This window comes from Neoarius graeffei, chromosome 4, assembly GCF_027579695.1.
Source record: "Neoarius graeffei isolate fNeoGra1 chromosome 4, fNeoGra1.pri, whole genome shotgun sequence".
In the NCBI taxonomy this organism is placed as follows: Eukaryota; Metazoa; Chordata; class Actinopteri; order Siluriformes; family Ariidae; genus Neoarius; species Neoarius graeffei.
The window spans coordinates 51,019,989-51,037,513 of record NC_083572.1 but is presented as its reverse complement, the minus strand read 5'-3'; the positions used below and the strand labels follow the sequence as shown (position 1 = coordinate 51,037,513).

General features: G+C 43.4%; 1 protein-coding gene across 1 annotated transcript in view; it reads left to right on the top strand.

Annotated features, from left to right (window-relative positions):
- LOC132884400 (nucleoprotein TPR) overlaps window positions 1-17,525 on the top strand; it is a 65,140-nt gene that overhangs the window by 16,364 nt on the left and 31,251 nt on the right. Inside the window, exons 6-7 of the mRNA XM_060918240.1 lie at window positions 1,144-1,223; window positions 1,833-2,020. Coding sequence (XP_060774223.1) covers window positions 1,144-1,223; window positions 1,833-2,020 — 268 coding nt within the window. The remainder of the gene's footprint in view (window positions 1-1,143; window positions 1,224-1,832; window positions 2,021-17,525) is intronic.

The window sequence follows — 17,525 nt, the reverse complement described above, 5'->3', positions numbered from 1 at the left end:
GTGATCCTCAGTATGAACGAAAAGCGACCTAAAAGTGTTCCGCATGCGCACTGCAGGATACGACGACGTCACACGCAGTGAGCATGGCCAGTGTTTACGGAAGTAAAACCGCCCGGTTGCGGTATGACTCATCCAATCTAGCTTGAATAGCTGCATCCCCCCAAATGGAAATCAGCTCCCTAACCTCTGCGTCCTTCCATTGAGAAGATTCAGAACCTTCACAGCCCGAAGCGTCCCTCGCATTGATGTCATGCGCAGGGGCGCAGATACGTTTTTTGAACTGGGGGGGACAAAAAACTGGGGGGGGCAAAGCTGCCAGCAAACCAACCCCAACATGCCTGTCAAACTTGTTGTTAGTAACCATAGCAACCAAGCTCGAGCTCGCAACCTGTGCAGTCTGCGCAGCTCAACCAACCGAATATCAGTCTTTGTTTTATTTTATGTGAGTTGTTGCAACTATATGTATACACTGCTGTGCACCTCAATAAACCGAATGGTAATTAGTCTTTTGATTTTTCCGTGAGGTTTGCCTTATGCAAAGAAAGACAGCATAGACGTTTTTTCCTCCCTATAAGTAGGGGGGACCGAACGAGGTGAATTTAAATATGACTCGTCCCACCCTCTATCTGCGCCCGTGATTATGCGCCATGTTGTTGTAACTTTTTTGAGAGACCCGCCGCCTACTTCAGCGCAGAATAGTGAAGTTTGTGGCTTGTTGATGACGTGTAAGTCGGATGAATGCGACCTGGCGGTTCAGACTGAAGTCGCATATGAAAAGAGCGGATAGGAATCAGAATTAGCACCACATATCCAAACGGCCTGGGTCGGATTTGAAAAAATCGGATCTGTGTCGTTCATATTGTCAATAAAAGATCGGATACAGGTCACATATGGGCGAAAAGATCGGATTTGAGTCACTTCAGCCTGCAGTGTGAACGTAGCCTGAGAGTCCCAGTCTTAAGCATGTCAGCAAATAAGATTTTGTGATTTGTCCTAGAACCACTTTTCATTCTGTGAATGTTTCGCCGGATAACTTGTCTAAATCTGTGCATGGAAAAGTATGTATTAATAGGGTTTTTTGTTTGTTTGTTTGTTTGTTTGTTTGTTTGTTTGTTTGTTTGTTTTTTAAACATTTTTGCTTAGGAGAGCAAGAAAATGTACTGGATCAAGTAAGTCAACTGAAACCTCAGTTGATGGACACTGCAGTGGCCGATAGAAAGAAGGTAATAAAAGGACACTTAAGGCCAATTTATGCTGGCAACCCAGTCCTCGCAGATAGCGTCGCAGACAGTGTCTGCGTAGCCCCCCCACCTTCGCAGACGCTCTGTGCGCACCTCCCAAAAATTGTGACCACCGCAGAAGCCTCGCAGACAGCGTCGCAGACAAGAGGGCTCTGATTGGTCCGCTGTACACGCACTTCCGCTTCCCTACTTTCCCGGTTTGGTTTGTTTTCACGACCGGCATTTTTAAAAACACGAGCGAAGATGGAGCAGCACGAAGAGCGGTTGATCGAGGAAGTACGTACGGTACATCTATACGACTCCAGTTCTAGTCATTATTAAAAAAAAAGTTCTAGTCATTATAAGTAACCGGAGGATAAACACTCCACTAACCACACCCACCAACTACTCCTAGCGACTTCGCGCCCCCTTGCGTTGTGCCGGTGAATAACATCGCGCACGCCTATTATCCCCGCTCAACGATAAATTACAACTGTCTGTGAAAAGCTATCTGCGAAAGCCTTGTCCCACGAGCATGCAGAGGCCTTTACCCTCCTACAGACACACACACACACACACACACACACCTAACAGTGTTGATTATAATGGCAGGGATATGAGTCGGAGCACTTGGACATGGGCCCAGCGAACGTGTCGGAGAGTTCAGGGTTAGTTGAGAAGCCTACCAAGTCTGAGGTGACAGCCAGCCAGGTCAGAGAGCAGAGAAAGCAGAGAGACCAGAGAGAAGCCAGAGGACAAAAGCAACAGCTTCATCTGCAAGCTTCATCTGCTGACCTCAGGTAAATTCTGTTCTCAATCCATAAGAAACAGCATTGTTTTCTGTGTTGTAGCTCCTTCATTTCATTTAAAAATGCTAATATTAATTTTTTGTATTCCTGATAGTTGTCTAAGGCAGTATTTTTATATATTAAAATTATAACTGCTGTTAGCCAGGGGTAATTGGCTGTGCAAATACCAGCCTGGAAACTGTCAATTTTGTCAAAATAACTGCCGGAAACTGTCAATTTTGCCACCTATAAATGCTCTATCGCCTGCTAGTCACAGTGGTTTTTTTTGTTCTTTTTTTTTTTTTCCAAAAATTTAAAATTTTCCTTGTGGTTTTATGTGACATGCTTTTTTTTGTTTTTATTCACTCAGGAAAGTGATCTTTTTAGATGACTAGAATTGTGTATGTGTGACGACAACAACAGGCATTGTTTATAAGTATCTGTGTCAGTACTGTGCATGCGTTATCCAGCTGAGTTAGATTTACACTTCATAAAAGTGAAGTCTGTTGATTTGCGTATTTTGTTGGCAGTAAAAATCACATGGTTTGATTGAGATAATTATTGTTATTAATGAAGTGCAAAGTTAATAGGCAAGTCAAAAGTGACAAATGGCACCAGAAAGCTATCAACTTATTCCATGGTGGTCCCATAATCGAGCTACTGAGATGTTGTTTCGCAGGTAAATTTTGACGGAAAATGAAAGCAACTGCACACATTCAACTCATGACAATCAGTGTGTTGACGGGGCAAGTGAACATGACTGACTTCTTTAACAAATCTAACATTGATAAAAGATCTAAAATGCAAGGTAATTAACATTGGACAAGTCTTGCATTGGCTGCTATTAGCATATAACAAATTATGCATGAAAAATGGACAATGTCTTTACGATTTTCTCCAGATCCAGGATGAATTTTAATGCAATAATAGGCAAACAAGCAACATTTTGGTCTATAATATATGGGCCCACAAGTACAGTGGTATGCAAAAGTTTGGGCTCCCCTGGTCAAAATTGCTGTTATTGTGAACAGTTAAGCAAGTTGAAGATGCAATGATCTCCAAAAGGCATGAAGTTAAAGATGACTCATTCCCTTTATATTTTAAGCAAAAAATTGTTTTTTTCATCTTTTACATTTTCAAAATGACAAAAAAGGAAAAGAGCCTGAAGCAAAATTTTGGACACCCTGCATGGTTAGTACCTAGTAACACCCCCTTTGGCGAGTATCACAGCTTGTAAACACTTTTTGCAGCCAGCTAATAATCTTTCAGTTCTTACCTGAGGGATTTTCACTTTTTGTCCTTGCAAAAGGCTTCCAGTTCTACAAGAGTCTTGGGCTGTCTTGCATGCACTGCTCTTTTGAGATCTATCCACAGATTTTCAATGATGTTTAGGTCAGGGGACTGTGAGGGCCAGGGCAAAACCTTCAGCTTGTGCCTCTTGAGGTATTCCATTGTAGATTTTGAGGTGTGTTTTGGATCATCTTCTTATTGTAGGACCCATCCTCGTTTTAACTTCAACTTTTTTACAGATGGTGTGATGTTTGCTTCCAGAATTTGCTGGTATTTATTTGAATCCATGCTTCCCTCGACCAATGAAATGTGCCCTGTGCCACTGGCTGCAACACAACCCCAAAGCATGATCGATCCACACCCATGCTTCAGAGTTGGAGAGGTGTTCTTTTCCTGGCATTTGGCACCCTTTTTTCTCCAAACATACCTTTGCACATTGTGGCCAAAAAGTTCTATTTTGATTTCATCAGTCCACAGGACTTGTTTCCAAAATGCATCAGGCTTATTTAGATGTTCATTTGCAAACTTCAGACACTGAATTTTGTGGCTAGGACACAGGAACGGTTTTCTTCTGATGACTCTTCCATGAAGGTCATATTTGTTCAGGTGTCGCTGCATAGTAGAACAGTGCACCACCACTCCAAGGTCTGCTAAATCTTTCTGAAGGTCTTTTGCAGTCAAACAGGGGTTTTTATTTGCCTTTCTAGCAATCCAACGAGCAGTTCTTTCAGAAAGTTTTCTTCATCTTCCAGACCTCACCTTGATCTCCACTGTTTCTGTTAACTGTCATTTTTTAATAACATTACAATCTGAGGAAACAGCTTCCTGAAAACACTTTGCTACGTTCTTGTAGCCTTCTCCTGCTTTGAGAGCATCAATTATTTTATTATTCAGAATGCGAGGGAGTTGCTTAGAGGAGCCCATGGCTGTTGATTTTAGGGACAAGTTTGAGGAGTCAGAGAATTTATACAGCTTTGAAATCTGCATCATCTGACCTTTCCTAATGAAGAATTTGAACAAGCCACAGCTCAATAAGCTAATTAAGGTCTGGAACCTTGGTAAAAGTTACCTGAGAACTCAAATGTATTGGGGTGCCCAAACTTTCGCATGGTGTTCCTTTTCTTTTTTCACTCTCCAATTGTACAAAACAAAAATAATACACAAATCTTTCAGAAAACACTGAAAAGAAATGTGTCGCCTTTACCTTTATGCCTTTTGGTGATCAGTTCATCTTCTTCTCACTTAACTATTCACAGTAACAGACATTTTCAGAAAGGGTGCCCAAACTTTTGCATGCCACTGTATAATATGGGATATCATATTGGTCTTTCTGTGTCCGTGTCAGGGTCATAACAAAGCATGGGCAAGTGGTGCCCCTGCTCAGGGGCCAATTGTGGGGGTGCCAAAACAAGCTAATTTGTGATTGAATATGTCATCCTAATAGCTGGTGTGTGTGTGTGTGTGTGTGTGTGTGTGTGTGTTTAGACTGGATAATTAGTTTAGAGATGTACTGGATACAGGTAACAATGATCTCTATAACCAGATTATTAGTTGTTTGAATCAAAGTGGTTTACATATATGTATAAATTATATTTTACAATTTTAGAGCAATGTAAAAAGTTTAATCAAAATTTTACAATCTTGTATCAATAGACCTCTTTGTTAATTATGTTTGTGTGGCAAAGTTAGTAAGCAAACTATATAAATAAATACATCGTAATAATACACCTAACTATGTACATTTGACTATATACACAAGTATTTACACTGTATGATAAATAGTAATAATTGGGTTTATTTATTTTTCTTTTTATAAATCATATTAAAAATAATTTACATTGAGTCAAGTTTTAACTCAAGCTCCTCATTTAAAATATTTTGTCTCTTTAGTTCTCATAGTTGAAGTTGACTAAATAGTTCAGGTTCACAAGATCTTTTTATTTTCTTTGTTGTTGTTCTCATCTTGAAGCAGCTCTTCTTAGGGTTGCCGTTTTCCTCTTGAATCCTCGGCCTCTCCAGAATTTTGAAGATTCTGTTGACCTGCACAATAATAATTGAATATTCAAGAATTTTAGGTTCCAAAGGTTGTCACAGCCGGGAGGTGGTAGTGGGGACAAGCTCCCACTATCTATAAAGTGCTTTCACATGGTGTGCGTCTCCAAAAGCCTCTAATGACCAAGTCTAAAGGCCAATTTATGCTGACAACCCAGTCCTCGCAGATAGCGTCGCAGACAGTGTCTGCGTAGCCCCCCACCTTCGCAGACGCTCTGTGCGCACCTCCCAAAAATTGTGACCACCGCAGAAGCCTCGCAGACAGCGCCGCAGACAAGAGGGCTCTGATTGGTCCACTCTACATCCGCTGTACACGCACTTCCGCTTCCCTACTTTCCCGGTTTGGTTTGTTTTCACGACCGGCATTTTTAAAAACACGAGCGAAGATGGAGCAGCATGAAGAGCGGTTGATTGAGGAAGTACGTACATCTATACGACTCCAGTTCTAGTCATTATAAAAAAAAAAAGTTCTAGTCATTATAAGTAACCGGAGGATAAACACTCCACTAACCACACCCACCAACTACTCCTAGCGATTTCGCGACTTCGCGCCCCCTTGCGTTGTGCCGGTGAATAACATCGCGCACGCCTATTATCCCCGCTCAACAATAAATTACAACTGTCTGCGAAAAGCTATCTGCGAAAGCCTTGTCGCACGAGCATGCAGAGGCCTTAACTCCTGTCCTGCTCATGCAGTGGAACTGTTTTTACTGACAGGAGAAGGGGAAAAGGAGGATTTTTGGCACGTTAAAGCTCATAGGCAACGGTTTTAATTTTATGCACATTTGAAACTTTATATGTTAAAAAACCCTCTGTAATTTTCTTCTGGTCCCAAGAAGTATTGTTAATAAGTAATAATTAAAATAAATTAGCGCGGGTCACGGCAAATTTTTGTCGGCTATTTTTGTGACCACTCGGCGCGTGACGTCATTTAAGCCAAACAAACCGCTTGAGTTGAGTCCACTTCCATTTACTTACATTGCCGTTCGGCTTGAGTGCAGACGTGCGTTCAGGAATTTCCAAAGAAAAAACATGCCTTATTGTTGTGCAGTGAACTGTAACAACAGGACCGGTTCAGGAGGAAGTTTATACCTTTTCCAAGAGAGGAGAAGAGGCAGAGAGAGTGGATTGGCTTTTTCCAGAAGAGGAGAAGAGGTGGAGCGAGAGGATTGGCTTTTTCCGAAAAAGGAGAAGAGGTGGAGCAAGTTGGTTGACTTTTTATGAAAAAGGAGAAGAGGCGGAATGAGATGGTTGGCTTTTTCTGAAAAAGGAGAAAAGGCGGAGTGAGTGGGTTGGCTTTTTCCGAAAGAGGAGACGAGGTGGAGAGAGTGGATTGTGCGCGTGAAGCCAGAGGGTTGGCTTTTTCCAGAAGAGGAGAAGAGGTGGAGAGAGTGGATTGTGCACGTGAAGCCAGAGGGTTGTTTTTTCCGGAAGAGGAGAAGAGACGGAGAGAGTGGATTGTGCGTGTGAAACAGAATCAAGCAGTCAAATAAGAAACAGCAGCAACGCTCAAGCAAAAAGGAGAAGATTGGAGGTAAACACTTTTGCTTGCAATTGACAAGTCAAGAATCCTGAGGGATCCTGTACAATCATTGTGGAAATGAGATAAAGGGATATTTCCTCGCTTAGAGTAGGCTATAAATAATATAATGCCGTGGATGGCAGGCTAATGTGGCCTACTGGCGCACTGTCCAGTAATCGTTACCTATATCCACTAGGGAGAGTGGTTTAATTATTCTTCAAAAGGGCTCTTATTTAGTATTACGACGAAAGTAGGAATTTATCATAACTACCAGGATAAATCGTTTGGGCACGAGTCTTGTTGAGGTCCGGGGTCACCGCGATCAGAGTCGGCTGAGTCGCTGTCCGATTCTGAGGCTGCACGGTCAAACCAGTGAGCCACATTCACCGATTGTTTCGCAACTGCCATAGGTTCATACATGTATGGTTTCACCTCTCAATATTCAATTTGGAGAGTTCCTACTTCAAAATCACTATCGCTTTCAGACATTTTGCACAACCTCTCACGACCAAAGTCCATATGCGTGTGCTTGGTTCACAAGTAAACACAGAACTGCTCCCAGTCTGTTTGGCTTAAATGATGTCACGATGATGGTCCCCTGGCGGTGAAAGTGCGCATAAGTGAGATGTAAACAAACCTTCGGAAATTGGGCAAAACAGTATATTTTAACCATTTTATTCAATTTTAGGGTGCAAATTAGACACTAGGAAGATTGAATTCACTTTTTGGGTCGTTCTTCTAGACAATAAAGTTGATATTCTATGTTTCACCTCCAACCAATGCCTTTGACCTTTTAAAACCAGTTGCTTCAGGTATTTGAGGACTGTCAGCCTGGGAAGGCAGCTCATCTAAGGGAAGGCAAACCCTGATTCCAAACCTCCCCAGCCTTGCGGCTATATCCAGTCATGGATAAGGCTTCAGGAGTAAACCTTGAGGAATAATCTAGAGTGGAGCCCCAAAGCGGCTGGATTGTCGATGCCGACTTCCTTCCGGCAGCTCCTGCAGCCAACTTGGTACCAAATGTATTGCCCTTCATTCCTTTGGATCACACCGGCAAGGTGGAGAGGAGGATACAGGAGTCTGGGCAGCCCTGAATCGCCATATGTTTTGCCCAGTTTTCTGTACCCCAGAGAGGTCACTTTCATGCTGCTGCAAAGCAGTGAAAACAGCATGGGAGGTAGCAGTTACGAATGATAAGTCCAACCTGATTGACATAAGGTAGGGTGCTATGGGTTGCCTCCATCGGTGGGAGGGATCATCGTGCCCCACTGGTCAGCTATCGCCTGCCTCAAGCTGGGCAGCCCCCAGTCAGTAAGGTACTGATCCAGCACGATCTGCCTGCTTCAGTGGGTGCCTGGAGCTTAGAGTCATTGCTCAACAAGCAGACTGCAACATCACACTAAACCAAACAACAAGGAAGAAGAAATTACCAGCTCTGTGACTTGCAATTTGGAACATCAGGACCATGTGTCCTGGCTTTTGTGATGACTTGTGCCAGATCGACAACTCAAGAAAAACAGCTGTAGTTGATGCCGAACTGTGCCGAGTTTCCCAAAAGCATTGTAGCACAAAGATCATCGTTAAATGGTAGAACGAGCAGCACAATGCACACTCTCTCCTAGTTAAAATGCTCTTTGCATTAAGAGGCTTTTAGAGAACCTACCACTGTCCAGACTGTCAACATAGCTGCTCTTCAAGAGACCAGGCTTGCAGAAAGCGGCACATTTTGCGAGGACTGTACCTTCTTCTGGCAGGGTAGAGCTGAAGGGGAAGTACGAATGCATGGTGTTGGATTAGCTGTGAAGAACAGCTTGCTGTCCATAATAGAACTGTGGGTGGTAAAAGAGAGCAACTGGACTTGCTTGAAGATTCTTGAAGACGTTTCACCTCTCATCCGAAAGGCTTCTTCAGTTCTGTCAGACTGGTAGGGAGCATCAGGTATTTATCCTCTCATGGATGAAAAGCTCATCTAAGGTGTCATTGAGTCATCCTGTTGGTGTGGGTCAACTGGGGGCTGGTTGTGAACAGCCTCGAGAGTCGTTAGTATGATCAATGGATTGCCCGTTAGGGTGATCAATGGAATGCTGATTCTCTCTGTCCTCCTGTGAGTCACTGAAAACAGCTGGGTTTTGGTGTGCATTCAGTTGTCTGGGAAGCGTGCCAAGGACTGCATTGTAGGTGGCTGATAAATGATGTCTTAGACCCCCACCTCTGTTCAGTGATGGCCGTTCCAGGTTGACAAAAATGGCTTCTTTAACTCCTCGCTCATACCAACGATCCTCTCTGGCTAAAATGCGTACGTTGCAATCCTGAAATGAGTGTCCTTTGTTGTTAAGATGAAGGTAGACAGCAGAGTCCTGGCCTGAGGAACTGGCTCTCCTGTGTTGAGCCATGCGCCTGTGAAGTGGTTGATTTGTCTCCCCAATATACGAGTCTGTACATTCCTCACTGCACTGAATGGCATACACTACGTTGTCCTGTTTGTGTCTGGGTATTCTGTCCTTAGGGTGGACCAGTTTCTGCTTCAGAGTGTTACTGGGTCTGAAATGTACCGGAATGTTGTGTTTGTAGAAGATCCTCCTGTGTTTCTCAGATAGACCAGAAATGTAGGGAATGACCAGTCTCCTCAGCGACACTACCACCTATGAAACCTTGAGGTGGGACCCCACAAGTTGCTACAAAAAGAAAGTTGTTAGCTGCCTGCAACAACTAGAAAAGGACCAAGCCATCAATCGATCTCTGTACTACAGATTGTACCCTGGGGAAGCCGTTCCTCTCATATACGGACTTCCCAAGATTCACAAGGAAGGAGCTCCACTCAGACCTATCATCAGCAGTATAAACTCTGTTACTTACAGCATTGCCAAACACCTGGCCACCATCCTGGCTCCTCTCGTTGGGAATACTCCACATCACGTCAAAAACTCCCAAGATTTTGCTACTAAAGTTGCAGACCTCAAACTAGACGCAGATGAAACCATGGTTTCCTACGATGTCGCTTCTCTGTTCACCTGCATTCCCACCACAGAAGCAGTTGAATCTGTTAGAAAACGACTCCTTCGAGACAGCACCTTATTGGATAGAACGAACCTCACCACAGACCAGATTTGCACGCTACTTGACCTCTGCCTGACTACCACTTATTTCCAGTTTAATGAAAGTTTCTACAGACAGAAGCATGGATGCACCATGGGCTCACTGGTATCCCCTATTGTGGCCAATCTTTACATGGAGGAAGTGGAACATAAAGCTTTGACCACTTTTTCAGGAGTTGCTCCCAGCCACTGGTTCAGATATGTGGATGACACCTGGGTTAAAATCAAAACCCATGAGGTGGAAGCCTTCTCTAAGCACATCAATGCAGTGGATATTAACATCAACTTCACTCGGGAGGACGTCAGTGGGAATAATCTAGCCTTCTTGGATTATGATGTACACATTAGACAAGACAGAAGCCTGAGCATCGAGGTCTACCGGAAACCCACACACACAGACCAGTACCTACTCTTTGACTCTCACCACCCACTGGAACACAAATTGGGGGTCATTAGGACCTTGCAACACAGGGCTCAGAATATCCCTACAACGATAGAGGGAAAAGAGAAGGAGCAGCATCACATCAAGAAAGCACTTGAGAACTGCGGGTATCCCAACTGGTCTTTCCTCAAGAGCAGAAAAAGGAACAGAACGGACAAGGAGGATAACAGGAACAAACGCAAGAAATGTCATTCCCTACATTTCTGGTCTATCTGAGAAACTCAGGAGGATCTTCTACAAACACAACATTCCGGTACATTTCAGACCCAGTAACACTCTGAAGCAGAAACTGGTCCACCCTAAGGACAGAATACCCAGACACAAACAGGACAACGTAGTGTATGCCATTCAGTGCAGTGAGGAATGTACAGACTCGTATATTGGGGAGACAAAGCAACCACTTCACAGGCGCATGGCTCAACACAGGAGAGCCAGTTCCTCAGGCCAGGACTCTGCTGTCTACCTTCATCTTAACAACAAAGGACACTCATTTCAGGATTGCAACGTACGCATTTTAGCCAGAGAGGATCGTTGGTATGAGCGAGGAGTTAAAGAAGCCATTTTTGTCAACCTGGAACGGCCATCACTGAACAGAGGTGGGGGTCTAAGACATCATTTATCAGCCACCTACAATGCAGTCCTTGGCACGCTTCCCAGACAACTGAATGCACACCAAAACCCAGCTGTTTTCAGTGACTCACAGGAGGACAGAGAGAATCAGCATTCCATTGATCACCCTAACGACTCTCGAGGCCGTTCACAACCAGCCCCCAGTTGACCCACACCAACAGGATGACTCAATGACACCTTAGATGAGCTTTTCATCCATGAGAGGATAAATACCTGATGCTCCCTACCAGTCTGACCGAACTGAAGAAGCCTTTCGGATGAGAGGTGAAACGTCTTCAAGAATCTTCAAGCAAGTCCAGTTGCTCTCTTTTACCACCCACAGTTTACCATGACCTGGATGACTGAGAATCTTCACAGACACGTCCATAATAGAACCACCGTCTAACAGCACAGAACGCATCCTCACCATGCGACTTTCTACTTCCACAAACTTCGTGAACATACTGAAATCTATGCCCCAGCTCTCTGCTCTGTTCTGGAGTTCTAAGATCAGTTTTATGAAGGCCTTGGTACTGCTGTTGGAAAGGTACCTGAATCAGAGCACTTGTTTCTGCTTGGGGATTTCAATGCTAGGGTGGATGGAGAGCATGACTCCTGGTCTGATTGCCTTGGGTAATTCAGCACTGGCAGAATGAACACGAATGGACAGAGACTGCTGGAACTTTGCACCTATCTCAAACTATGCATCTGCAGCATGTTCTTCAACACAAAGCCACATCACAGAGTATCCTGGATGCACCCAAGATCCCATTACTGGCATGGACTTAATCGTCACCAGAAGTGCCCAGATAAATAGTGTACTCGCCACACGCAGCTACCACAGTGTGGATTGTGATATGGATCACACTCTGGTGCGCAGCAAGGTTTGCCTCCTGCTGAAGAAATTCCGCCACTCCAAGCATTCTGGTCCCCCACACATCACCACTGCAATAATGTCTGATGCCTAACTCTGCACTCAGTCTTATGACTCTGTTATGAAGATCCTGGAGGACCAATAAGCAACTGAGATGGCCAAAGTGGAATGGAACTTGCTGTGGGACACCATCCACAGCATAGCCTTGTCTGCATTCGGCAAAAAAGAACGAAAAAATCCAGATTGGTTTGATGAGAGCCACTTGGTGATGAAACCTGTAATCAACGCCAAATACAAAGCTTTGCTGAACTACAAGAGGGAGCCATCAGCCAAGAAGAAGTAGAGGAAGCCTTTATTTGTCACATGGGTCATTCCATGTAAATTCACACACCCTCCCCAGTGACACCTCTTCAGTTTGCCTGATATTTATTTTATTAGTGCCTTATGATGTCAAAAGAAAGAATCCAAAATTTTAGCTTCCTAGCTAGAACGGTTTTTGAATTTTGGCCCTTCAAAGTTTGGGTGCCACGCCCACTTTTGGGGTCCGGGAATTGTACACTTAATTTGCAAGCATTTTTGGACACCCATATCTTTTGTTCTAAGGGGAATATAAACCTGTAAATTGCTATATCTATGTATTCTGGCCATGTCTATCAGATTCTGCACCTAAAAATAGCACAAGTTTACTAACTTTAGAGATATTAACCCCTTAAAAGTGGATTTTTTTAATGACATTTTTTTTTTTACATTTCAGGGGTCCATATCTTGGAAAGTTTTTGTGTTGATAGGGTTTAAACTGATTTATCATCATATTTGGGAACTCTACTGTGTACTTAGAGAGTTTCAGGGCACTCAGAGCTTTGGTGGGGGTACAGGAGGGCCCCAAATATGGCTTCGGGACAAAATTACCATTTGGTACGTCCTACTTCAGGCCATTAGTTGGCCATGTGGGCACGTGGTGACTGGAATGAGCCTTTAACCCTATCAACAGACACCTTTTATCAAACTTTTAAGTCAATAAAAACTTTGATTATCCAACTCCTTCAATATAAACTAAGCATTTGTATATGGTACTATTTTTGCATATTTTCTGAAAAATCCTAAGTCCAGAAAGTAGGTCAACTGTTGTTTTGACTGCCTGTTCATGTTTAAGGTAGTAAAAGCACACCCATATAGTGATTTTAGTCTATGGGAAGATTATTTATACCCAATACCCCATTAGTTATATTGACAATTACAAGGGATAAACCCTTTCCCGGCTGTTTCATGATGCTGTTTTTTTTTTTTTACATTTGACACCTTTCCCTGTATCCAACCAAACTCTGACCACTATACACTTAATAGTTAAATGCATCTTTCAAACAGGAAAGGGAAAGATGCAAACAAGGGGATGATCCCAAAAAAAACATCCTGGTTGCTTTACTACATTTGTTCTGACGTCCGATCTGGAAGTTAAACCTAGACTCATCAGGTTTTTTTTTTTTTTTCAAGAAAAGGGGAAGGGGCCCCTAGCCACTCATGTGGGGAAAATTAGCATATCAATTAGTACTGTATTTCCCCTTTTTACTAACTGATATGCTAATTTTCCCCACATGAGTGGCTAGGGGCCCTTCCCCTTTTCTTGAAAAAAAAAAAACCTGATGAGTCTAGGTTTAACTTCCAGATCGGACGTCAGAACAAATGTAGTAAAGCAACCAGGATGTTTTTCTTGGGATCATCCCCTTGTTTGCATCTTTCCCTTTCCTGTTTGAAAGATGCATTTAACTATTAAGTGTATAGTGGTCAGAGTTTGGTTGGATACAGGGAAAGGTGTCAAATGTAAAAAAAAAAAACAGCATCATGAAACAGCCGGGAAAGGGTTTATCCCTTGTAATTGTCAATATAACTAATGGGGTATTGGGTATAAATAATCTTCCCATAGATTAAAATCACTATATGGGTGTGCTTTTACTACCTTAAACATGAACAGGCAGTCAAAACAACAGTTGACCTACTTTCCGGACTTAGGATTTTTCAGAAAATATGCAAAAATAGTACCATATACAAATGCTTAGTTTATATTGAAGGAGTTGGATAATCAAAGTTTTTATTGGCTTAAAAGTTTGATAAAAGGTGTCTGTTGATAGGGTTAAAGGCTCATTCCAGTCATCACGTGCCCACATGGCCAACTAATGGCCTGAAGTAGGACGTACCAAATGGTAATTTTGTCCCGAAGCCATATTTGAGGCCCTCCTGTACCCCCACCAAAGCTCTGAGTGCCCTGAAACTCTCTAAGTACACAGTAGAGTTCCCAAATATGATGATAAATCAGTTTAAACCCTATCAACACAAAAACTTTCCAAGATATGGACCCCTGAAATGTCAAAAAAAAAAATTGTCATTAAAAAAAATCCACTTTTAAGGGGTTAATATCTCTAAAGTTAGTAAACTTGTGCTATTTTTAGGTGCAGAATCAGATAGACAGGGCCAGAATACATAGATAAAGCAATTTACAGGTTTATATTCCCCTTAGAACAAAAGATATGGGCCTCCAAAAATGCTTGCAAATTAAGTGTACAATTCCCAGACCCCAAAAGTGGGCGTGGCACCCAAACTTTGAAGGGCCATAACTCAAAAAACATTCGAGCTAGGAAGCTAAAATTTTGGATTCTTTCATTTGACATCATAAGGCACTAAGAAAATTAAAATAAGGCAAATTGAAGAGATGTCACTGGGGAGGTTTTGGGCATTTGTGTGAATTGACATGGAATGACCCACATGCACACTCAAGCATGCTACCTCTCTACTCTGAGAACAGCAAATAACAATGCTCAGAGAACCAAAGATGCTATGCCAACTGTATTGACTGAACTTATGTCACAGCATCCAACAGGCTACTAACAGTGGGAACACATGTGGGGTCTACAAAGGCAGGAAGAAAGCCCTTGGACCAAATGCAAGGAAAACAACTCCCCTAACATCATCCACAGGTAACCTCATCACAAACCAAAATGAACAGATTGAACGATGGACAGAACACTGTCAAGACCTGTACTCAAGAGAGAATGTAGTCACAGAGGCAGCCATCAGCAGTATCCCCAGCCTACCAGTCATGGAGGAGCTTGACACAACACCAACAAAGACAGAGATGAGCACAGCCATCAATCAACTCCCTTGCACACGGCAAGGCGCCAGGAAGAGATGGCATTCCAGCAGAAGTGCTACAGTGTGCTAAATCCACCCTCCTGCACCAGCTCCATAAACTCCTCTGTCAGTGCTGGGAGGAAGGCTCAGTATCCCATGATATGCATGATGCAAACATTGTCACTTTATACAAGAACAAGGGGGATCATAATGATTGCAATAACTTCTGAGGGATTTCACTGCTGAGTACTGTGGGAAAGGCATTCACCCAGGTTGCTCTGAAGAGATTGCAACAACTTGCTGAATGAGTTTACCCTGAGTCCCAGTGTGTTTTCAGAGCACAGAGGGCTACCACTGACATGATCTTCACACTGAGAAAAATGCAGAAGAAGTGCTGCAAACAAAAGCAGCCCTTGTATATCGCTTTTATAGATTTGAATAAGGCATTTGACCTTATGAGCAGAAAGGACCTCTTCAAGATCCTTGAGAAGGTAGGATGCCCACAGAAGTTGCAGAAATTGATTATCGTTGTTCCATGAGGATATGAAGAGCATGGTGCTGTTCGAAGGTCCCTCTTCCGCCCCATCCTGATTAACAGCAGAGTGAAGCAAAGTTGTGTCCTTGCCCCCACCCTTTTTGGGATCTTCTTCTCCCTGCTGCTGCTGTCTTATGAATTCAGTGCATCAGAAGATGGAGTGTTTCGCTACATGTGTTTAGACAGCAAGCTGTTCAATTTCTCCCACCTCCCAGCCAAGACCAAAGTCCGCCAGGTCATGCTCTGAGAAATGCTCTTTGCTGGCGATGTTGCCCTGGCCTTCCACACAGAGGAAGGACTTCAGAGACTGATCAACCTCCTGGTTCCTGCCTGCAATGAATTTGGTCTTAAAATCAGCCTGAAGAAAACAAATATGATGGGTCAGGATATAAGTGAAGTGCCCAGCAACTCCATAGGGGACTACACCTTGGAGGTGGTCAAGAACTTCATTTACCTTGGTTCTACAGTCTCTAACAACCTGTCCTTTGAGGCCGAGGTCAGCAAGCGGATCAGCAGACCAGCATCTGCCATGTCAAGAATGTCCAAAAGAGTGGGAAAACAACAAACTGACCACAAACACCAAGCTCTTGGTGTACAACACCTGTGTGTTGAGCACCGTACTCTATGGCAGTGAAACCTGGACAGCTTATACCCGACAGGAACGTCGCCTCAACGGCTTCCATCTGTGTTGTCTGCATCACATCTTGGGTATAGACCCTTTTCAGTCACGTGACCTTCGTAAACGCGACCACCATTTTGGACATGTAGCGGACTTCGGCTCGAATTGGTTTGAATGCGAGGAAGGCGACAAACAGAGAACATACAAGAAAAAGTAGCGAGATGCAGAAAACACCTTCGCTATCCAGCGACGTAGGGCATTTATAGGGCGAGCAGAGGGAGAAATAACAACAGTAACGACACATTAGCAACGCCGTACAGAAATAACAGTTTATGGCACAGACCCTTTCGGTTCTTGCTCATCTAGCTGCTACAATGACTGCTTAGACTGCAACAATAATACCTAACACACATTTAAGTATCCGTCGTAAAGACGTGAAACTCGTCAAGTGACGAGTGTGTTCATTGATAAGCTAACACAATCTAAAAGTAGACATACCATCACACTGCCCTGGCGCTGTGTACAGTTTACCTTCTATGGTTTGTGCACTCACTATTTGCCATTACTTTCTCCAACCGTTGTTACAGATTACAGGGAACGGCCTGGATTTAAGAGACAAATACATGTTCCTCTTGTTTTGAACACTTATTTGTAGGCAGTGCTTAATTTGTAAAGTGGGAGGTCCCGGAGCGCAGAGGATGAGCGGCTCCGGTGCGGAAAAAAAAGAGGGGGGGAGGGGGGCGGCGCTGTGCTTCTGGGCATGTTTTGTAATAACACTGCAAATTAAGTTCATCTGCAGATATTTTGTGGATGTCGTTTCATGAGAGAAATCACCAACAAGACATATCAAAATCAGACATTAACACTAAATAAACTTGCATTTTTTTATTTAATTATTTGGGTTTTTTTTTTTTTGTTGTTACATAGTCAAAAGAGGTGTCGGATCACTGGATCCAGTGTAAATAGCTGCCGGAGCCAACGCCCGAGGTTCCGGAGCACGCTCCGGCTTGCTCCCCCTCAAATTAAGCACTGTTTGTAGGACACTGCCTCTGATCTGTCCTACAGTCTACCAACAGCAAAGGAACACAACGCTAGCTAATGTCGTTAGCTAATAGCTACTACAGAAGAACAAAGAGGTTACAATGGGTTATTTTAGCCTATTTGGTTACACACTCGCCGCCACAGAATGTTAACAGCAATGTAATGCCTTTTCTGGCTAATTTTATTCGTCTTACCTCCAACAAAGTGGTCACTGCACAAGCGCTGGTATGCCGAGGGCTGCCAATCTTTCCTGTTTATGGCCGCTATCCATCTTCTCCGTCGGTCAGCATCTACCGGGATCCGATAAAATGATAA